Below are 24,016 nucleotides of genomic sequence, written 5' to 3'. Positions count from 1 at the left end.
TTTTCAGCCTACCCGGTTGTTTTCAGGTATAGCCGGAATGGAATGGAAATGAGTTCTATTTCAAATACAAAACTTAAAAAAGAAACAATATTATCTGCACATTGTGTTACACACATCACAGTGCCTTGCTGAAATTTCTAGTATCTCTTTCTATGAATATGATTAATTTAAAAATGTAATGTATAAAGAAAAATTGGCCCAGCAACTCGAACCAAGCATTGTTTTCATGAATACGTATATATACACATTTTGAGAGACACATTTTCATCTCATGCATGGAGAAACCTTGATTAAAATATAAATGTATTTCTTTGTCTTCAAAAACATAAGAAAAATGTATTTATCTTTAATGGCTTGCACCGCTTTATATTCAGCGCCAGGTCATTAAAGCAGCCTGCCAGATACAGTAGTGTCTGAAGCTTTTAACAGTTCTATCGCTCGGCAGGCTCTTGTGTCTGACTGGTGTTCAAGAGATTCAGCAAAGAGCATTCAGCCATTATACTCTCTGTCTGAAGTAACAACACAAGGGGAGGTCCGATAGTGGAAGAAAGCACAGGTGTCAAGAGAGCAACTGTTACGGCTTTAAAAGAGAGATTAACTTTGTCAAGAATGTGACTCAATCTGCTACAAAAATAAAATAAAATAAAATAAAAGGGACACATTTCTGCATTTGATGCGCTGCAAATACATACATCCCATGTAATATTCAAATGTTTGACAAATAATATCAGCATCTATCTTACTCACTAGCCGCATGATGTTGACATCCCAGAGTGTGGGAAAGTATAATATAATATAGTATAGTATAGTCTAGAATAGTATAGAATAGCATATAATATAATATAATATAATACAATATAATGTAATGTAATGTAATATAATATAATGCGAATGAGTGATTGGAAGGTATTTGTCTCTATACGTTGGCCCTGCAACGGTAGACAATGAATGGAAAATAATTAAACACATGAAAATCAATCAATCAATCAATCAATCAATCAATCAATCACATAAAATTATACAATTGGCTGTCCTAACATGTTAGGAAATACTTGTCTACTTAGCAAAGTTTAGTGGTGACATAACCAATGACTTGAACACACACAACAATGACTGCACACGACACAAACGTACACACGGGCCTACCTGTGTTCACGTGATCATCAGAACTAGTGTCCACTGTAGTGTAATGTTCCAACTTTGCATTGAGCTCCAGCTCCAGCTGCTGCAGATTCTGCTCTTTTAGAGCTCGCTCCACATCTTCAGTGAACTGGATTTGTTCAGCCAGACATAGAATCTACACCAAAAGTCAGAAAGGTTTAGAAAAGTTCAGAAAAGTTAGGAGACAGTTATTTCACAGACTAGGTCTTAATGAAATATAGTCTTGAATACTGTGCTATTTCATTAAAATGCAACAATAATAAAATAAGTCACTGCCTCTGTTTAAAATACACTGAGTTATCGGTTACCTTAAAAACCTTTGCAAATGCTTTCACAGAACAGATATTGCATGTTGGAACATAAAAGTGTGTGTACCTGTGATGGGTAGCGTGACGGGTCCACACTCCCTTTCTTCCCTGCTGACATACATTCACAGAGCAGCTGCTTCAGAGTCTCCTTCATTTCCACAGACAGCTCCTTTAACCATAGCTGGAAAGAAGAAGCTTTGCTTTAAACACACTGTATTAACAAACTATTACTATACTACATGTGAAAAGCTTTACACAAAAACTGTTTTACCTCCACATGGCTGGAGATGTGTATGCAGTTCCTGAGTGACACGGTCTCTCCCTCCAAAGAACACATGGCAATGATATTCTGGCACTGCTCATCAAACTCAACGCTGTGGATGCCTACACAGAGAGCATACAAAGATGACCTTCCCTGATATAAATACATTTAAATAAGAAAAGGGTAGGTGCCAGACCAATGAAGAAAAAAATAGAAGAGAATGACATCATAAACTAGAAAAAAACAAGTGTTTGACCTGCAAATAGTTTCTTGAGGTGTGACTGAATGACCGTTGGGTTGGTTGCCTGTCCAAGAATCTCTAACAGATCATCATCTCCAATGAAATAAAACCGTGGGAAAGCAGAACGCTTCTCCTGCAAGAAACACACAAAAGAACAAATATAATGTGACACTTATAACGTGTCATGCATGCAAATACCCATGCAAACAGAAATTCACATGCGTACCTCCAGGAACTCGTTGAGTGACTTTTGGCAGCGCTGAAGCTGATCTAGTATGGTGACCAGAGAGTTTCTGATGCCAGCCCTTGAGCTCAGAGAAACAACTCTATTGTCTCTCTTAATGTCTGACATTATGGACCTGTTAATGTAAGAAAAATGTCAAGATGATGTTTTGATACTGTTACTATACATTCAGATCTCCAGTCCATCACAGGGTCGTTAAATTCGGCATGCTTTAGGACATGTGGGAGGAAAAGTACCAGGAGAAAACCCATGTACACACCGGGAGAACATGCAAACTCGGCCCAGTCCGGGACACGAACCAGCATCCTTCTCGCTGTGAGGCACAATGCTAGCCATGGCCTCTACTTATGTGTGTTGATCATTGACTGTATATAAAAGGTGGACATAGTCTTTTGGTTTGATTAGCACAATCTGTGTTATCTGTATGTAAGTGGTTCATACGCAATAATATTAATTTATTGCTATTGATGCAATTCTCTATAATGTGCTGTGCAACAAATAGAATATAGAAATTGCTGATGCTCCTCATGCGTGCATGGCTTTTTCTAGGGTTTTCTCCCACGGTCCAAAAACAGGCAGAGGTTTATTGGACACTCTAAATTGACTACAGATGTGAATGTGAGAGTGAATGGCTATTCATAACTGTGTGTTGGCCCTGTGATGGACTGGACTCTCTCTAGTGCTCTCTCAAGTTAAAAGACACACATAAACATTACCTGAAGTCTTCATCAACACGTTTGAAGCGAGCCTCCTCCCGTGGCAATGCCCCTCTTCCAAAAATAGGCTCCAGATAAACCCAACGCCTCTGGATGGCATTCAGACTCAGCAGGTACTCGTCCAAGTCTGACAGACGAACCTCCCACAGGCTGACCTGGATATACATGAAGAGATGATTGTCAATCTTGTGAATCGCAAACAATTCAAAAAAAAAAAAGAATGATCCAACAAATTGTTTCTCTTTACAAAAGAGGGATTTTAGGAATTTCTTATTTTTTCTTCCTCGTGAATAAAAATGAAAAAGTTGGAAGATTCAGATATAGATTCAAGCCTTTGAACTGACCTTGTCTTGAAAGCTGTGATAGTAGGGAGAGTCTTTCAGAGACTGCAGCAGACAGCGGTTATCTCCCACCTGGATGAGCATAGAGTGGTGATAAAGCCAATGTCTGCAAATTCTTAAGATTTCAATTAATGTGCCAGTAAATGTGTCTGCATTTTATATTAAATCTACAAATCGGTCAATAGAAGTTAACTCCTTACATGACCCGCGTGAAATTACCATTAACAACTGTAATGAACTAAGTTTGGGCCAGGTAAACAGTGACAATAACAGCTGATGGATACTGAAGGATACTGAAGGCAATAAAGTAATTTAGAAACAATCTTATATGCATTTGTATATGTGTGCATGATCAAATAAGTAAGTCGTCTGCATTGGTGTGGTCCACTCATTCACATATGAATACTAATATACTGTATACAAGGATTATAATGCACTAGAATTCAGCAATATAAGAAAAAAAGCATGTTCATGTTGACGCACTCTCTTATCCTAAATAATTACCTGGTGACTAAGCAGTGTCAGGTGCCAAAAGTAAATATTTAATAACTGTTAAAAGCTTGACAGTGCTAAATCCTGATTTAAATTTCAAAGAGAGCAATAAAAAGAAAGCAAGCCCGTTGGAATGAACTGTATTGATGTTTAAATCTATTTAATGATGTTAGTTGTTGTTTGTCTTTTTCTCTAGAGGTATGTGATGAAATCATCCATTTCTCACCAAAAATCACTCTCAATTTTTCATTTCTGGAGGGTTTTTTCATTCAAATTAAGAAAATATTCAGCCCTCACATTTCAAAGGCTGCTTAACTGTGCCATAATATCTTTTCATGCATTAAAATGAACAGGTAAACCTTTCTCTGCTTTCACCCAACATGTTTCCAGTTTCCTCATCATATTGCAAGCCACTTAGTCAAATGAGCTAGAACATCAGGTAGTTACATCCTAGGTTACACTGTCGAAGTAGATCATGTATACTATTTCAATAAAGGAGGTAGAGCCTAGATTTCTCTGAAACATTGTGTGAATGTGAAGTAGTAAAGATGACGATGAAATACTATAAAACACTGTTTGTGTAACAAGTGAATGTCAGTTATACAGAACAGGGTAACCACAGAAATGCTGAAAAAACAATGCTCACTTAGGTCAGATGTCATGTGTATTATTGTCAAACTGAAGTGTATTTTATGTTACAGCTCAACATCTTTACAGATGAATAAATGTATGCGCACACATGTACCTGGTTGACTATATCCTTCCAGTCCTTAATGAGTGTTAGAGAGTGACCACTGCTGTTTGTGTACTCAGTCAAACTGAAGGTAGCTGCAGCTCCCCACAAATCCAGTTCCCTCAGTGCTTCTCTGATCGTCACTTCTGCCTGGGCACGGCTGTTCAGGTCCTAAATGGAATAAGACACACATATTTATTCGGCAAAGAAAATGGAGTACATTCCAAATTTTAGATACATTTTTATATCAAATCTTTCAGATCAAGATGCAAATTGAAACAAAAGAGTTGGCCAAACGCTAAAACACAAGTATAGCATATGTGAATATACCGTTGAATCTATATGAACAAATGTTTTAAGCTGGGTGTGCAATGCACATATAAAAGCCCTTCCAATATCAATATACAGAACACAGTTTTCCCAATTTCCAACCTGCTGCTGCCCCCTGGTGTCCTATGACCTCTAGCGCAATATTTATGGTCTAAAAACAGAAAAGTTCCGACAGTACTTTTTATATACTGTATATTAATACTCAGGCCATATTTAAAAGTACAAACCTTGAGCTCCATGGCCTTTTCAATAACGTTTTTTGCCACACTGAGGAGGTCATTAAAAGTCAATCTTTCTAAAGTTGTCCCTCGTGGGAGACCCAGCAAACGAAACATATCCAACCAATGGTCCTGGGACAGGTGCTCTCCACGTACATACTTTAGCACTGGAATCATGTCCTAGACACGGAAATGGAAAGATCAATTGCAGATATCCAAATCGAACAAAGGCTATATTATAATCACTTTAACGCATTTTACTAAATCGATGTCGTTTCCCTTTTCCTTCAAATATGCAAAATTTTTAGTACCTTGTATTTGTCCACTTCAGCTTGTAGTTTAACAGACATGACAGTAGGCTGCTCCAGCTTCTGCAGCCTGTCCTGCCACGTAAAGAGAAACTCCTCAAACACATAGGTCTTACTCCTATTAAAAAACAAAAACAAACATATATGTTAACCAAGGGCATATAAGTACATACAGTAATGGTTATTAAAGAGTAAAAAGTACTCAAAGTACCAAGATTAAACCCTTTACCTGAATGTGATCCAGTCCTCCTGGGCCTTCTCTGTAAAGCCTTGCTGCCACTCCTCATATAGACCCCACATCTGGCTGTACTCCTCCAAGTCTCTTTTTGTCTCTTCTGCCAGAGATAAATCTGGTGCTTCCAGGTCAAAATAGCCACAGTCCTCACTGAGAAGAGAGGAGAGGAGAGCGTGACATCTTTGTAGTATTTCTCGTCATTTTGGGTAGGATGTGTTAATGGAAATGCATAAGTAATTAAACCAAAAGGACCCTAATATTGTCCACCTATTAGTAAGGCTTGGACCTGTAATAGCTGATTACATACAATGTAGGAAATCTACTAAAAATCCCATCTCCACAGAAAAAGGATTTATACCTTTTATCTAACTGGAGCATTTTGCAGAAGAATGAAGGCATTAATCATCCTTATAAGAAGTCCTCACTCTCAGTGAAAAAAACAACCACATCATGGTTGTGTGCCTCTGCCAACCAGCCAAGTGGCAGAAAGCATTTCCATTCCTGGGATATCATATTCATAAAAATAGGACAAAAGCACGGGCGAGACAAAAACATCACGCCTCTGACCACAGCTATCACTGGTGCTTAGAAAGCATAGAAATATCTATACATTCAGCATTTTAACAACTTACAGCAATTTATTGCGGACAAGCTCGAGTTCCTGGAATTCTTGCTGTTTATCGCTGATCGTTTGGAGACATGCAAGAAGGGCAGCATGATCACCCGTCTCAAGCACTTCATCTTTAGGCTTCAGCTGGTCCCAGCGAGCCTTAAAACGCTGCAGATCTGCCTTGTATGTGTCGATACGTCCAGCAGCGTTACTTCGCATTACCTCTACCTGATGGAGAAACAGGGGAAGAGAAAGTAAGCAGCACAAGAACACAGCCCGTGACAGAAAATAAGGACAAAAAGAGGAAACTTTACATTTAGGTAGAAGTTTTTTGCATTTATGTTACCTGCTCTTTGACCATGAGCTGGTGACTCTCCATGACAAGTTCCAGTTTGTCCCACTTGGCTCTGAGAGAGGACAGTGAGTCTAGGCTTGATCCTGCTACTGCTCGCAGCAAGCGGTTCTTCTCCTCAACACACTGGAACTGAGGTAAGATCTATAGACATGAAGTGCATACAGTGTGTATACATTAGTGACTTTCATTGTGAAATCAAACATTTGGCCCATCAGGCAAGAAATTAGATAATAAAAAATATAACATGACATACAGTATAACTGTATACACTTAAATATATCCGTGCATGCTGTGATACTGACAGTACTGACGGTAGCTAACACAATCTGCATTACAATTAACCTAATGTGAGAAATTAAGAATAAATCAAAACTTGCTTGCAGTCATCTCAAGCATGACACCTTTGTTGTGTTTGACAAACCTCAGTTTTGCTAGCCAGTATTTGTCTGTATTTGCCACTGGCTGCACCTATCTCCTCCATGTTCTCTGGTCGCATGGACAAGACCCCCATCGACTCTGACACAAAAGTGTCTATCGCCTGTGTGTGGCCTGAGAACAAGGAAAAAGGCAACACACACACACACACACACACACACACACACACACACACACACACACACACACACACACACACACACACACACACACACACACACACACACACACACACACACACACACACACACACACACACACACACACACACACACACACACACACACACACACACACACACACACACACACACACACACACACACACACACACACACACACACACACACACACACACACACACACACACACACACACACACACACACACACACACACACACACACACACACACACACACACACACACACACACACACACACACACACACACACACACACACGTGAGCAAGGACATGTGATTAGTTTGAAAGAATTGAAAACGAAATTAAAAACAGAGACAAAGCAATTCGAATATGGAAAGTTTGAGTTTGTGGTTATACTAATACTGAAAGTAAATAGATGCAGGCATTTGTTTATACCTTGTATGGACTTCCTTAGTGATAAGAGCAGAACGTCAAACAGTCTCTGGATCAGATCATCGATGGCAGCTTTCACTGGTTCACAGTTGACTGTGATGCAGTCTACCTTCTCCTGACTGACAGAGGAGGAAGAAGAAAAGGTTTGTGGCTGTGACTCAAATGTTCAGCTATTTGTAGTGTCAGTTGACAAAGGGCCTTTAAAATCACTGCTTTACCCAGTTCTTAAAGGAGTCATATTATATCCTATTTCTCCAAGTTAAACTAGTTCCCCGTTGTCCTAATGAACATGTCTGTGACATGCTTTGGTCAAAATGGATGAAGCACCACAGCAGTTCAATCACCCTGCCAAAAAAGCCCTGTTCTAGACACTTTGTTTAGTAGTATCTCTTTAGGTCCACCTAAAAAAAAAAAAAGTAAAACGAAACTTAAAGGTGAAGTAAGTAGTTTATAGTGCCATCTAGAGGTGAGGCTGAAATTTACAACAAAGAACTGTTGCTCAGCTCACCCCCTCCCTTCTCTGAGCGATACGGTATCCGCAGCTGGTCAAATGTCGTCCTCGTCGTCTTTCTCCGTGTCAGCAGATGAGGTTCGTGAGGCGAGGGAAAGGGCGAGCTACCGCGGACGTAGCAGACGACGCGGAGAGAGAGGAGGCGGGACTTCCGCTACAAGTAAAGCGACGATTGATTTGTTCTCTCGCGTTTGTCCTTACAGGCTCCGGTAGAAACATGGCGTCTCGCTGCTAACAGTGGCTATGCAACCGCGGCCTGCGACCATGTTATTTAACATGACTTTTTGAAACACTACGAAAATGAAACAAAAACTATTATACAGCGACTAGACAATGCAGGAGCACATAATATGTATAAAAAAGTGGATTTGGGGTTATATAAACCCATAAATACTACACATTGTCCCTTTAAGGGACAGAAAATTACATCAGCCACAGAGGCTACTGGGAGCTAACAGCAGCTAGCATTTGGATAATTAGCAGGCTCTCCACTGCACAGATAAATCCTCTGAGGCTAGAAGTTTGTGTAGAACTCTGTGCTGCACAGTGGAGCCAAGAATATAACTTTTTGCGGACTTCCGGTTTTCAGATACCGTTGCCCTCGCCAGCATTCTCGTGTGTTTTACGGAACAAAGCGGAGCTCCGAGAAACAACGATTCCAGGAATTTAGCGCATTGTGACGTCCCAATGAGTGTGGAAGTCAACGTCGCGTGTTTAATCTCCTGTACTTAGACTGAGGAGGACCACAAAAACATGAGTGAGTCGTTTTTTTTCACACTTTGCCGACTGATAGGGCCTCCAGAGTTTTTAGGATTTAAATGATTAAAAAGTTGGTTTTGCATAATATTGCCCCTTTAATGTGAAACATCAAGAACTTAAACATGCTAGGACAAATAAAAGCCAGTGACAAATGGCCGAGACTAAACCTGGTTGATTGCAGATAACAAAAGAGAGGGTCTCTTTTTTTTTTTTCTTCTTGAGCAACAACGTTCTGTATCAAGACTGAGAGACATCAGTTAGCTGAAGTCAGCTGAAAAGAGGATGAACAGGGAGGTGAATAGAGTAATAAACATGAGGACACATTTAGTGAACATGTTAAGTTTGATGTTTGGTCATTGGTGCTGGTGGTTGGTATTTTCAGTCTTTAGTCAATGATGTGTCACAAATGTGACAAGGCTTCATTCATTTCACTATTTAATAAAGTGATCTGCCTTTAGGTGTCTGATAGGGGTCTTTCTGTGTAAATATCACACGAAGTTAGAGTAAATTAGGTATTACTTGTCCCTGATTTGATATTCATTTTATTTAACCATGTGTGATACTGTATATGTACCTGGGCAGACGTTCTGACTCTTTCCCCCGGGCTTTCAGGGCCTTAAAATTTCTCTCCCAGTCCTGCACAGAGTGCAAATGGTTCTCCACCAACTTCTCTAAATCCACCTGTCCTGGAACCACCCACTCCTGTAACACACACAGAATTATTGTGAGATTAGGTGCAGTGCATATTTCCTTATTTTAAATGTTTCTGTGCCAAAGGTGACAAAAGTCACATCTAAGCTAGACATACAACAGATGACTAGATGAAAAGAGAACAAAAAAGGGGAGATAATAGAGAAGTCTGGTGTTGGCCAAGGGCCTACCCCTACTGTTTAGACATGCATGCCTGCACAACAAAAAGGGAAAACTATACTATGCTCACTGTTCAATTACAGTAGACTGAAGGGGAGACCACAGGCAATGAAAACAAGAGAGCTTCAGTATGTAAATATGGAAGCATGACTAATTCAAACAGCAATCTTTCAGAGAAAACATCATAGCAATGTCTCACTGCAACGCTCCATTGAACACTTGGTGAGAAAAGGTTAATCTCCCAATATCAAGCTGAAATACAGCGTCACAGTAGAGATCAAAAGGTTATAGAAGACACTTAGCTTCCTAGATGCTGCCGCAAATGATTAATGACTTCATATTATGTAACTCAGTGCAGGCTGAATACATGGAAAAAAACAAAACTATTTACAGGATGGCACAGAGTTCTTATTTATGTAAAAATCATTCATTCAGGCACCTTAAATCTGTGTTGTATAGCCTGCAAGCGAGTAAAGAGGTCCTCAGCCTTTCTGAAGATGGTGAGGAACCCAGTGGCATTTCTGTCAATCATGACACTGAAGATAAGCTCCTCCCCTTGGGCACTGACCCCTTTGAACTGGTTTGGGATTGAGATGAAGCGCTTCATCTCCCTGAAGTAGCGCGCTCGGACTTCCTCAAATGGAGGACGGAACTGCAAACGGCCTTGCCTTTTCACAGGAAGAGGGGGGGAGTAAAATCAAAGGCACGTTTTATCCTTTATTTCACGCAAATCAGTTTGCAAAGAGAATGAGAAAGACGGAAAGGCAAAGAAAAATGGCCACAAGAGGCAGAGAAGAAAAGAGAGGATTCAGTGTTAGCAGTTCAAGATGAGGAGAAAATACTGTACAGTATGTTTGGGAGGAAGAGTAAGAGGAAATGTCCAAGGATGAAATAAGAGCATAGTGCGAGACAGAAATGTGGACGACAGAAGGTGTGTACTGACCTGAAAGTGAGGTCTATGTGTATTTCAGGCAGGTTCATGTTCAGAGCTTCCAGGCCCATCTGGTATTGATGTTCAAGAGCCTTGTAAAGCTGATGGTTCCAGTGTTGACGCCATGCCTGCATGTCATCAGACCTGAAGCCCTACAGACATACATTCATCAGCTTTCTAAAGAAGACAATTAGGAGATATTGTACAGGTTGCATATGTGTGTCTGCTCTATCATCCTTAAAGGGTAACTGAACCATCTAATTAATTTGACACCTGTCAATCACTGACACCGTGGAAGAGAGACAAGGCGACACTGACTTCTATAAAAGGGGGAGTCTTCGACAATGAGCCTCTTGCTGGATGGACAAGAAGGTGACAAAAGAGTGTACTAGTAAAACAAGAGTGGACTAAGAAAGCCATTGATTTTGAATGCAGTAGCTAGTGTTTGACTAGAGTAGCAGTAGATAGGCCAATTTGTATCACATGTACAACTGCAATAATGTGACGATGATAATGATGTGCACCTGGATCAGAAAATAACCCGTAAGCACTGAGCTTCTTTCTATTTTCTTTCGTATTTTCTATTTTCCATTTTATTTACTTTCTATGTTCTGTTTCTCACTGGAAATTGACTTACCTGAGCCTCCAGAGTGGCAAATCCCATACGCAGGTCCTGAAGGCCATCCTTCCACCGCTGCTGGTGTCTGAGCAGGTCCACATTCATTAGTGACACCACCTGAGAAACACAGAGTACAAAGAGGTATGCAGATAAACAACAGGAGGTGTTTCATCTCATAATATGTTTCAGAAAGCAGTGCTTACATAATATAGAGCAAATTAAAGCTAACTGTCACTGTATTCAGTGAAAAAGTGAATTAAAAAACAACCTTGTCATTAAAGTCGGTGTGCCATTTGCGTAGCTTTCTGTTCTCGGAGGAAAGTTTCTCAGCAGCAGACTGCAGCTTGGAAATGTATACTTCCAACTCTTTGGGGTTGTCCCAGGTGATCTGCAGTTTACCCCCCGTTTCCTTTGACTGTGAGCGAGGATTCTGAAAAAGAAAAGTCAAAAGGTTTTCTCTGAAAGATACCACTTTCTATTATTATTGTTGTTTGAAATTACAACAGTAAATGTGAGCCATACCTTGATGACCTGTTCAAAGGCCAAGGCAAGACTAAGCATCATAGGTCTCTGAGAGGGGATCATTTGCTGGTCAATGGTATTGTAGAAATGAGCCACCTATAACACAGTAACATTGTGTTAACAAAAGTAAATAGATGAGGGGGAATTTTTATGTATTTTTTGTTTCTTGACCTGTTTTAGGACAATGGCCTGTCGGTAGAATTTATCTGCAGTATTAGCAGCCTGTTGTATCTTGGCTGGGATGGGGAAGCCCAGAGCAGAGAGCTGCCGGACCTCCCGGAGCAGACTGACCAGTTTGTCCGAGTACTGGATCTTTAATCTGCCGTCCACGTGGTCCAGGTCCATGACACGATTACTGGCCTGGAGACTGTACATAGGGAGACATTGGCTGAAGACTGAAAATACCAACCACCAGCACCAATTATGATGTACAGCGAATATGTTGTTACTACTGGGTGATGATGAACATAGAAAAGAAAACTATAAATAAAAGTTTGAACTCCACAAATGAAAAGGATTATATTGATAACACTGTCACATATAAATTGTCAAAATACTTTTTAAAATTAGTGTGGCCCTGAAATTTAATTTCCAGTGTCCAATGTTTCCAACCTGATTCCTGACTTTGGGTCAGCCAGTCCAGACAGTATATCTCTTGACCAATCCTCAAAGTGTTCCTGCTCATAGGTTCTCAGAAGTTCCAGTAGGTCATCACAGAACTGTAGAAACCCTTTGAATCCAGACAAGTCTGAAAGCAGAGCCTCGGCTATGCAGACAGAGTCTTCCACCTAATCAGAGGAAAAATACGAGACACAGTTTTGTGTGATGAAGAAAGCCCACATTAAACTATTCAATTCATGCAAATTCAGGCACCTTTACTGTAAACACTCAATGACCTTGTGTATCAGCTGTCGGACCCACACGATCTTATTGACCACCTCTGGAAGATTCTTGCCAATAAGAGGCCCAGACTTTTCACCAGGACCTCCATGACAACGGGCCTCAAAGTCAGTCTTCAGTCCTAAGAAATATAAACATGAGCAGAGAAGCAGAGAAGGCTTGTGGATTTTTGTTTGGTAATTATTATTTTTAACATACATCATTTGGCAGACAATCATTTACAAGTATTTTACTATGTGTGAGCAGCTGGAGTGGTAAAGCCTTTCTATGACACATGGACCTTTTCATTCCCCATTTACATGAAAGCATTTCTGAAAAAGTGAGTGGGTGTCTTGAAATGTAATGCAATAGTCTGAATCGGGGTAATTTGAAGTCTGACACTGTTGGCTCTCCTCAGGCAAGCTAAGTGCACCAGTGTCTGAAAATAAATCTAAAAAATATACTTGTTTTACAGCTCAATTGTTCTGTTATTTTCGGGAAGTTTTCCTGTTTATATCACATCAGCCACATCTGCACCTCTATGCCACAATTTCATCTCTACCACAAAGCTACATGTAGCATTGCTCAGTGTGTTCATATGCTGCATTTACTTGAATTAATTAATAATGCTGCCCTGTCTGAAAAACCCACCCAGTAACCCACTGTCACACTATTGCCAAGACAGAACTATGTACCTTTGTTGTAATCCAGTAGTCTGGCCAGTAGGGTCTCTCTCTCTGACTGAAGCTCTTTACTGATGGTGGAACGTCTGATCAATTCCTTGTGCTTTTGAAACACCTGCAACAGCTTTAACAGCAGCAAACACACAATATAAGGCACATGTTGACTTGTCAACACAAAATATTTCAAACCTAAGTTAAAGCAGTGTCTTTTATTACCTGTTGGGGATTGTCCTGCACGTCAGCAATGTAGCTCTTCAGTTTGGCAGCTATCTCTTGCTCTGACGGAGCCATTAGGTGCTCAAACTGAGCAACTGCTGCTCTCCAAAGAGGCTACAAAACAGTAATGCACCTAGTAAGTAAAATATGTGGAGATACCGGGATGTATAGTCTGCTTACATCAGTATCATCAGATAATAATTTATGAGATTTATGATACACATCATCTAAGGAAGAGAAAAAAAACCTATTGCACAGTCCACCGATATGATCATAACTACAGCTACAGGAGCATGACGACAGTTATGTCATGTAGAAGTCACACAAATGCACACATAATCCCCTGCAGTTTACCTCAGTGTAAGGGTTGTAATGTAGAGGGTTGAGTCCAGAGAAAGGTTCAAAAACACGATCTGACGTCAGAGCTTGCTGCTTCCCCCCTGGTAGCAAATGCAGGAGTTTCTCATGAACCATACGCAGAGACAGCACCTGATAAACAAAAACATGGGAGCATATATATCTATGTTTCATTCATGTGTCTGGTTTTTCAAAATGATTTTGTAAATATTGACATTCTACAGATTGTTAACTGTTTAATTGTTAATATGGCCATCAGTGTGGTAAAGTGACACACTAATGTGTGATATCATTACTGGCAAATGATAACAGGAGAAAATGATCACTGATGTGCACACAGTACTAGGACAGATCATTCATCAGTGACTTTAAATAAAGATGTATATGCAGGAACGAGAAAAGCTCCATTAAAAGGAGAATTTCATCCACTCAATATGAAATACAATTATACAGTACATTTATAAAAACAAAGATATGCACTTTAGAACCACATCTTACCTCATCCAGTCGCTTTGCAAGGCAATGGAGGCTCTGTGGGCAGTGTTTGTTTCCCTTCCAGGCATGAAGCGCATGTCTCTTCCACACCTGAAAAAAAAAAAATCATGATTTCAACATTTATCTAAATAAAACAGCTTAGTAATGACACTAGCTTCTGTAAAAAAAATGTAACATGGGTTTCATTTGTATTTCACTGTTTTGTGTTTGTTTTGTTTATTTTGTTCAAATCCATACCTGTCCTGTCAGATGATCACAGGCGACCACCCACTGCTCACAGATGACAACACCCATTCTCAGGTTCTCTCTCAGTGACACAAAGGGCACTTCAAAAATATTGAGACCACTCAGCTTCCTCTGCACATATCTTCCCAGAGCTCCACCTAATAATGTATTCACACAAAAACAAAAGACAAAATAGCAACTTACAAAGGCACCCACATACTGCATATCCAAACACTAGGCTATACACATGTAAACAACTTGGTATTTGTTACACACTTATCTCAATCATTTTACAGTTTAATTAAGAATGTCATAATGTCTGAACTGTATTGTAGTGTGTAGTGTTGTATGATAAATAAAGTTGGTTTCATTTCAACAACCAGTCACTAAATAATGTCCACATGTGGATGTACAAGTGTAAAAGTGTTTTCCATTCTGTTTCTGATCAGTGTAAGTGTGAGAGAGCCCCACCGATGACATCCATGAGTCGAACCATGCGTGTTTCTGGATATGGCTCAAAATCAGTCTGCCGCCAAACATCATCCAGAGCGTCTCTGCTCTGTTCCACCAGATCCGCAACATCAGACATAGACAAGCCATCCAGGCCACCATAATCCTAAAGAAAACATGGCAATACAGTGTGTACATGTACATTTCTCCCCCTTAGATTTGTAATATTAACTGTGTGAAATGTTTACCTGTAATCACAAGACAAAAGTAATTTTTAAAAAACAACAAACTTAAAGTATAAATTTGTAAATATGACAAGCTACAATGGGTTTATTTTATCAACCTGTGAATTCCTTGCTTAATAATCTCTCACTAGTTGTAAATTAATTAAGAACTGTGTAGACAGTCAAACAACGGTTTGCAAACATACCTTTTGTATGGGTTTAAATTGCTCGGTGAAATAAGCTGCTCTTTCTCTCACACTGTTTTTCTCTGCTGACTGACACGCATCTGCCCAGTACTGGAACTCATCACCAGGAGTTAGGATACCTGCATGGGGGGATTAAAAAAAAAAAAAAAAAAAATTATATATTATAAATTATATTGTACATATTCATCTTTTTTCTTTTTACCAGAAAACGGACTTTAGAAAATAAAATGCTAATGAAATGTTTCCATACTGTAGACTCCTACACTAACATGATAGGTCACACACACAGATTCATACAATTTACTATACAATATATTTATTATATTCTTATACATATATTAGTCTGAGACAGAGAGGCAAGTGCAGTTGTGCATTATGTCACTACAGCTTCTGTTGACTCTTCCAGAGAAACATACAGTATATATTAAAATGTTATCAACAATATACCTGTGAAAAAGACCTTGAAGGAGCACCTTCTCCCAAAGGCTGCTTCAGCTTCGCTGTCGTGGTAACAGATACAGGAAATCTTCTTTGCCACAAGCCATCACTTTACATAATAATTATCTTACCTCTCACTCATAGGTACTGGTTATTCTTGTATTTGTTTTTCTTGTATTGCTTATAGCATTGTTTGCACTGTATATATTGCATTGTATATATCTTTCCTGCTAATTATATTGTGTAGTGTTTTTTGCAGACCCACTGCTGCTGTGACAAAATAATTTCCCAGTCTGGGACCAATAAAGTAATTCTATTCTATTCTATTCTCAACATCTAAGAACCTCCCCCAAAAAGTGGAATATTTGACAGACCAACCAGCTCTCACAACTGTAACATACCTAGTACATCTTCCTCTCTGTGACCTTTCTTGGAAGATGGTTGTGCTCCAGACTGGCGGACCACTGAGCCAAGGCCAAGCTCCAGCTCACTCAGCAGACCTGCCAACTTGGGGTCAAATGCTGAACGCCAGCGCTCATCCTTGTGGGAAGAAAGGAGTAAGAGTAAATTAGTACGGATTTTATTTGTTAACTACAAGTATATAAAATATACTGCCAAGTTAAAATATCATATTTTGCCATTAGATTGTGTTCACCCTGTGATCTGGCAGAATCTTTCACTGTGGTCAATGTTACCAAGGCCTACAGTATACTGTATATAAGTACAGACGAACCTTCAGCAGTACAGGTGCAAAGACCTGTCTGACAGCCTGATAGAGAGTGTTGATAGGAGACTCCAACATGGATGACACCAGGACGCTGCTGTGAAGGTTATCTTCAGTGATCACTGTGGGATGGAGCTTGAAGAAGACCAACACTTTGTCTCTGCTGTCCCCTGATGTTTCAATCTGTCCGATGAAGACGAGATGATTAAAAGATATTTTCAAGTCATCATACAACTGAATTGCATGGCAGTTGTAGTTTACAAATAAATCAACATACTGCAGGTCAGTGACTTCAGTAAATCTTCCCCCTTTATCACAAAAAAATGTAATGTTAAACATTTTTAACACACTTTTGTTACCTTATTCGACAAGTGAAGGTCATTGTCATGTCTGCTGATGGACAGGACAAATTCGTTTCCATCATCCAAGAAGTTATTGAGCTCTGGGCTGTCAACCAGGGAAGACGAAGGCTTTAGCCCATAGAAGTTTCCAGTTGTGGTCAGTATAAATGTCTTGCGAGCATCATCAGAACCATGGGGCATCTTTAAGCTGGAAGTGAATTAATAGTAGACAGTGAGAATGCTATTTATTACAAATCTAGTGTGGAGGACTGGTGTGCATTTATGGAAAAACTGCAAATTCATGAAAACCTTCCACTGATTTGTTAAAAGAGCATTTTTTTTAATCATTGTACTGCATCTTATATTATCTCAGATGAATTAGACTTGGATCTGTACTGTTCTATCTAGTGTTGTTGTACTTTCAAATTTCAAATTCAACATTTTAAATAAAAAAAGACCAATCAAGACTAAAACGTATATATGTGCGCAAATCATTATTGTGATTGGATGGAAAATGTCTATTTCAGATATGACGCAGTCACTTACATAGGTGGTTAAGTTGTTTTGATATATGTATGCAATGTCCACAATACACACATTTATATAGTGCACTGGTCTTAATCTTGGTCTCCACTTGGTCCCAGGCCCTCAACATCTTTCTTTTTATTCACTCATTTTACAATTGTACATAACAGGAATACAAAACGTAAATATATATTGATATAGCATATAAGGAATAATGTGTCGGAGGGGCAAAAAAAGATACCATAGACCACTGAGATTGATTAGAACAAAGGTATCTTGAAAAGCTAAAGAAAACTAAATAACATGTTAGAACTAAAGACAAACAGCTATGACAGTGGGTATGATAATGCATTTTCTGAACTGAAAAGACTAACTTGGCAAACTTAGACTGATGGACTATATGAACTACTGTAATATGACTAATATGACAAAAACAACAGCCTTTATCCAAAAGTACATGAGTGGTCAAGCAGGTGAAAGAAGAGTGTAAGAGTGTAGTAAAAGTACCAGTTTTATCACTGCTCATGTCATTGCCATACTGTCTTAAAATAAGTAAAACACCACTTTACCTTTACACAGTCACTGTACCATTTCACCGTTACAAATACCTGAATTGTTTTCATGACTTATTGAACTGTAACTGTAACATTCGGGGTTGCAAATTTCGTTGTATGAGTACTGCACTTATTCAATTACAATATAGTGACTCCAATCTCTCTAACAAGGTCGGGTTGCAACATTCGCTTTTGTTTGAGCAGCCTCCTCTACTTGCATGGAAAGAGATTTTAGCAAAGCTACGACGTTGCCTCTGAGCTAACTTCAGCAAAGACATCAGAGGACAGGTAACATTGACTAGCTAGCTAATGCTAGCTCGCCGCCTGTGTGGATAAAGTACGTTCATTTTGTCCCCTTGGCTCGCCGTTAGTATTCTTGCAAAACATTAGCATTCTTCGTGTCATACCGTTTTGGCTATTCGTTGTACTCGTTGACTTTTGTGACTCAGTCCATTTGACGAAGCTGTGACAAACCTGTCCGTGTGTGTGCTCTCCAGTATTATGCTTGCGTGGTTACCAGGCAGCCACTATGAGTTCTCGTACCACGTGACGTACCAGAATTAGAATCATACGCAGCCGACGTACAGTACGCAGTTTACTTGAAATGGGTTTTCCGCATGTCACGCGTTTTTCAACGCACGCTTTTTGATTTCCCAAAACATGGTGCCTCGCTGCTTCAAAAGGAAATCAGCCATATAATACCATAAACATAACAAAAGAAAGTCAACATACTTTTATTTAAAATAATTATTATATTTTCATATTTCATTTGTAAATATAACGAATGTAACACAGAAATACGTTATTATAAACCCTCTTTTCACTTTATTCTAATGGTTATTTCTAAACTGGATTATGTGATCATTTATTTTAAAACTGTAATTTGGGAAATTTGGGAAATTCACCATCGAAGAAAGTCCTTACAGGGCTTCACTGTCAAGGACAGAATTTCCTTCATCCTTCCTTCATCATGTCAGTCAATGGGAGACAACTGAGAGGCTACCACAAACCAACTTTTTGAAGTTATTGCCTTTCCCCCAAAAAAATACCTAGGTTTATAATTAATCACATTTCTCACTTTAGAGTTAGGAACTTCCAGAACTAGCAGATTGGGGTGGTGCAGTGTTTAACCCACACAGCAACACCGCTCTGTTTGCAGTGTCCCTCTGTGTGGGTTTTCTCCAGATATTCCCATTTCCTCTTGCACTCCTCTTATAGACTGATTTGAGCTTGGTTTACAGTATATTCACTGCAGTGTATAAACTATAGAGAGAAGAGTCAAATATTAGACAATCAGAAACATGTGATGGAACCTAGGTGCTATCCTGACTCTGCAAGGTCCTTGAGCAACATCCTAAACAGTTTCTTCCATCTCCGTAATATTTCTAAATTGAAACCTCTTGTGTCTAAGTTTGAATTGATGATTATTCACGCTTTTATATTCTCACATTATAATAGTCTTTTTGTCTGTTTAAATAAGAAGGCCCTTGACCACGTTCAAGTTGTCCAGACTCTGCTGCAAGGTCTTTTAACTGGAACACTGGCACTGTTTCAGCCTCCCTTCACTGGTTACCAGTGAATTTTGGAATCCATTTTAATACCTTGAGAGCGTTGCATGGTCAAACCTTGCATCTCTGACCTGCTACAGCTTCACACTTCACACGGAAGTGAGGTGATCGCTCCTTCGAAGCAGTTGCACCTAGACTGTGGAACGCTCTCCCCTTTTCCCTTTGCTGGTATTTTATGTATTTTACATAAGAATGTATAAAATATACTTACTTACTTACTTATGACTACAATATACCTGCATGTAAAAAAAAAACCTTGAGTGGTCATCAAGAATAGAAAAGCACCATATAAATACAAACCATTTAATATTATTTTTGCTTAAATTTAATATGGGTTATTGGCTAAATTAATCACATTTATCTGGGCCTAAAACTATAAAATGTCAAAGTTGTATACCAATGCAAAACCGCTTGCTTTAAAAAATGGATTCTCTTCTTCTGAAACTAGAATTCCATTTCTGTCACTGACCATATATGGACAGAAGAGGAAATAGCAGTGAATGAGCTACACTCTACACTGTGGTTCAGACCTACGCTTTAGGCTAGTCCTCCATGTTTCTGCAGAGTTTTTACTTTATTTACAGGGCAAATCCTCTCAGTCCTGGTTGCTTCAAACTACTATTATTGTCAACCTTTGTCAGGCTATTGTGCTCTGAGATCCCAAAAGGTTAAGAAGTCAAGGCAGGTCGAGTCAATTTTTTATTTTATTTTATCATGTACAGTATGTAGCCCAATATCACAAACACAAGAGAGAGCCACAGACTATGAGGGGCAGCATAGGCCATAATTCATATCTTCCCTCTCACATACACAAACAATACCTCTCACATACACAATTTTACCTCTCACATACACAATTTGATACACTTTTTTGTTTTCACCAACAATTTTTTTTTGTTTTCACATTCACTATTATGGGCTCTCACGTATACTTTTTTTTAGCTTTAACATTCACTGTTTTTAGTTCTTACATTCACCTTTTTTAGCTCTCACATTCACTATTTTTGGTTCTCACATTCACTATGTTAGCTTTCACGTACTTAAAACACACCTATATATACACTTAATTTCTTTGTGCATACACACATAAGCCTTGCATTTACACCATTTTTGTTAGAACGGAATGTCCTCCAAGAAGAAATGAGCATCCCCTGCATGAAAATCGTCAAACTATGTATATAGAAAACCTGTGGGACTGTTAACATACACACACAAATAAAGGGTTTCAATGAGGCACCTTTCAGAGAGAGATGTGACTCAGAGTTGGCACTAGTTAAAAGTTTCCAAATCCCTAAGAATAATGAGAACCGATTTGTTTATGATCTCTTTTAGATATTTTGGTTATGATTTGAGTCTTTCTCCACACCCTGTCTACTAAGCAGCAAACTCCTGCTCATCACCAAAGAAAGGCTGCATGTAAGAGGCCCTATGAGCATTAATAATAATAATAATGGTGGGTGGTAGGGGTCATTAAACTTAACTCTCTGACAGAGATATGACGTCTGTTTTTCACATGACTGAGTTCACTTCTAAAGAATTTATGCACTGACAGGGAAGTTGGATGTTAGGTGTGACATCACTGATAGAGAATGCATGCAAACATGCACAAACACACACACAAATCACATGATTCTGCGGAACATGTGACAGTTTCATAGAGTGTTACTGTATATGTTTTGCAATAACAGCAAGATCAGCGGACTGCAGCCAAAGAAATATACAATGGCCAGATGACTCACACGGCTCCGCCCATTTTTCTTAACTAGAATGAGGAGGAAGTGGTTTTGCAGTCGCTTTTCAGACACACAGAGAGAAGGGCAGCATTATGGTAAGTTCTTGATTTGTAGCAGCCGTTTCTTTCTCCTGTCTTGTTTAAAGCAAATAGTGGTGATTAAAGCTGTGATTTAGATATCATCATGCTGATAGATGCATTGACATAGTTTTCTGTGTTATGCTTAGGGATATTAGGAGTGTGTGTGTGTATCTGTCAGAGGTTGTGATTAAGTTAAGGCTTGAAGGTAAGGGGTGGAATAAGGTAATAGTTTTAAGTATTTAGTCGAGGTACTGTATGATGCCTACAGTTGACCTTGCAATGATAGTAAGACATGCAAAAAGACCTTTTACACCTGGAAGGTGAATGGTGTCAAGGGTTTCACAAGTGCTCTGCAGTTGTTTAGGTGGCCAGATCAGGACTTTCAAAAGAACTTAGTACGTAACAAGCGGTTTGAACACTGCAAATTAATTATTAAAGAAACAATACTCGAGTCTGCGGTCGATGACAAAGGTTAGGTTAAGTGCCAAGTGAAAGGCAAGCGGTAAAGGCAAATAAAGCCCAGGAATGAAGAGTAATCTGAAACATGAAAAAGATTGAGCAAGACGAAGAAAAACCAAAGAGTTTCAGCACGTGTTGTCTTTTAAATAAAAGTAATAAAATAAAATTCAGATTACTGAAACTTCAGCTGTGCAGGAATACCAACGAAACAAACACCTATGTACAACTATCTAACTTTAGTTACTCACATATTGTGTCAACCACATGAAAAAAAAATTGTGTTGAGACATGTTACCTCATAAGAAAAGAACCTGATGAGCGAGTACACTACGTATGAGGTCAAAAGGAAATCCCCATACTGCTGATAACTGCTATCACAGAATTAGCAAACGCATTGAGAAGACAAACACTACACACAACCAGCCGTAATGGGATTATTGTTGCTGGCTTTTTTTACAAGTCCATTGTAAAAAAAAAAAAGAAAACATTGCATCATTACACATTTCAACTCTCACTTCCTGAACATTAATCAGGGAAAACAAAAAGTAACCCAGACATTTGATATATATATATATATACATACATATATAAATATATATATACAAGTTCAGTGCATAGTTGACAACAATTGACAAACAAAAGTGGCTAATATAATTGAGACTTCCAAAGAAAAATGCAACAACATCTCTGACAGTTGTCACCTCTAAAGGTCACATGAAGGGTGTTGTTTTTATTAGACTTATTCCGAATCAGTATTCCGTGGTTATTAATATCCCTTTCATAGTTCTTCTGGTCTCGTTTTTTTTTTTAAGACACAACATTTCCCTTAACTTCACAACATTAACCCATGGGAATTTCCTGCTTTAGTTTCTATTCTGGACAAAAACACTCGGCTCCTTGGTGTTCCCCCTGAATCATACAGTTGTGTTTAAGGTTTTTTTTTTTTTTTCAACATCAACATCTATTTAAATGTTGGACATTTTCATTAACTTCACAAAGTGGTGAAAGTAGCCTATGATTTAGAAAATCATTTTCTGACAACTTTCATTATCCCTTTCCTTTCATTTATTTCACAACCAATACAATTCAAATTGCTCACCTGGGATATTTCTTAGGTCAGTGACAATGAGCTCTCTAACAAGTCAAAACAGAAATTCATTTTCTCATTGTAGTCCATTGTTGGAACTATACAGTTACTGATACTTTTTTCTAGTTCCACTAGGTTCATTCTTCAAGTTAACATACAGTATCTGGGCATTCCCTTAGACTCCACACTGGGGCTTTCCCAACAGTTTTTGGGAGTGTTCTTTCAGGACAATGGAACCATTTTTATTAACTGTGAAATTTCATGTAATTTCATGTTTGTTGTTTGAGTAAAGATATCAGAGACAATATTTTACTGTATAACTGCATACAAGTTACATATTGCACAACATTTACTTACCATTTAGTTTTCATATATTGCAGTACATTCATATACATTACGTTAAGTGATTGTTAATTCACAATATATTTCTAATTAAATTCATCCATCAACTTGTTGTTTTTTTTGTTTTTTTTAACAGGTGTCCAGTTACACCCTACACTGTTTCCGGTAAGAGCGATGACTCATACACATAAATGAACCATGACGTTACTTATATTTGGGTGGAGCTGTTACCTAAATTCTAGGAACATCTACTGCTCAGGTAGTTGATGTCATTGTTGGCTGGGATTCAAACACTTCATTTATTGTGGGGAATTCTGGGAAATCTCAAATTCTGTACCTATTGGTTTGTATCGGTTTGTGATCCTGGAGCTCAGGTGTGAAAGCAACATTATGCACAACTGCACAGATACCGAAAACTAATGTTAGATGTATTTGCTACGGTTGTACTTGTACACAAAGTTTATGACACCATCGCTTCTTAAATTTAAAGTCAGAGTTTCTCCTCTTCACAAATGATATAACAGAAAATAGTTGCCAATAACATCAGCTGTGAAGAAAACAATGATAGAGTGACGGTTCTGTTGAGGAATTTTAGGCAATTTTAGTCTGCCATTTTATTTAAAATTCTTAACG

The 24,016-nt window shown here is 38.8% G+C and overlaps 1 protein-coding gene across 5 annotated transcripts in view; it reads right to left on the bottom strand.

The window, feature by feature from the left end:
• dync2h1 (dynein cytoplasmic 2 heavy chain 1) overlaps positions 1–17,236 on the bottom strand; it is a gene marked incomplete at both ends in the record, with an annotated part of 93,242 nt that extends 76,006 nt beyond the window's left edge. For all 5 annotated transcript variants that reach the window (XM_083887222.1, XM_083887223.1, XM_083887221.1 and 2 more), the window contains 34 exons: positions 1,147–1,297; positions 1,537–1,650; positions 1,741–1,853; positions 1,988–2,105; positions 2,199–2,331; positions 2,933–3,087; positions 3,277–3,345; positions 4,511–4,669; positions 5,056–5,226; positions 5,358–5,472; positions 5,584–5,739; positions 6,222–6,427; positions 6,546–6,695; positions 6,976–7,103; positions 7,589–7,704; positions 9,430–9,557; positions 10,165–10,393; positions 10,669–10,808; positions 11,294–11,392; positions 11,544–11,705; positions 11,798–11,893; positions 11,969–12,164; positions 12,410–12,585; positions 12,694–12,818; positions 13,372–13,483; positions 13,576–13,689; positions 13,930–14,064; positions 14,431–14,517; positions 14,665–14,810; positions 15,124–15,268; positions 15,533–15,651; positions 16,372–16,510; positions 16,704–16,877; positions 17,054–17,236. In XM_083887222.1, the coding sequence (XP_083743348.1) occupies positions 1,147–1,297; positions 1,537–1,650; positions 1,741–1,853; positions 1,988–2,105; positions 2,199–2,331; positions 2,933–3,087; positions 3,277–3,345; positions 4,511–4,669; positions 5,056–5,226; positions 5,358–5,472; positions 5,584–5,739; positions 6,222–6,427; positions 6,546–6,695; positions 6,976–7,103; positions 7,589–7,704; positions 9,430–9,557; positions 10,165–10,393; positions 10,669–10,808; positions 11,294–11,392; positions 11,544–11,705; positions 11,798–11,893; positions 11,969–12,164; positions 12,410–12,585; positions 12,694–12,818; positions 13,372–13,483; positions 13,576–13,689; positions 13,930–14,064; positions 14,431–14,517; positions 14,665–14,810; positions 15,124–15,268; positions 15,533–15,651; positions 16,372–16,510; positions 16,704–16,877; positions 17,054–17,236 (4,759 nt within the window). The remainder of the gene's footprint in view (positions 1–1,146; positions 1,298–1,536; positions 1,651–1,740; positions 1,854–1,987; positions 2,106–2,198; positions 2,332–2,932; positions 3,088–3,276; positions 3,346–4,510; positions 4,670–5,055; positions 5,227–5,357; positions 5,473–5,583; positions 5,740–6,221; positions 6,428–6,545; positions 6,696–6,975; positions 7,104–7,588; positions 7,705–9,429; positions 9,558–10,164; positions 10,394–10,668; positions 10,809–11,293; positions 11,393–11,543; positions 11,706–11,797; positions 11,894–11,968; positions 12,165–12,409; positions 12,586–12,693; positions 12,819–13,371; positions 13,484–13,575; positions 13,690–13,929; positions 14,065–14,430; positions 14,518–14,664; positions 14,811–15,123; positions 15,269–15,532; positions 15,652–16,371; positions 16,511–16,703; positions 16,878–17,053) is intronic.
• Positions 17,237–24,016: the final 6,780 nt, after the last annotated feature.

This window comes from Microchirus variegatus, assembly GCF_963457635.1.
Source record: "Microchirus variegatus genome assembly, chromosome: 3".
Lineage (NCBI taxonomy): Eukaryota > Metazoa > Chordata > Actinopteri > Pleuronectiformes > Soleidae > Microchirus > Microchirus variegatus.
This window is presented reverse-complemented; position numbering and strand designations above follow the sequence as displayed.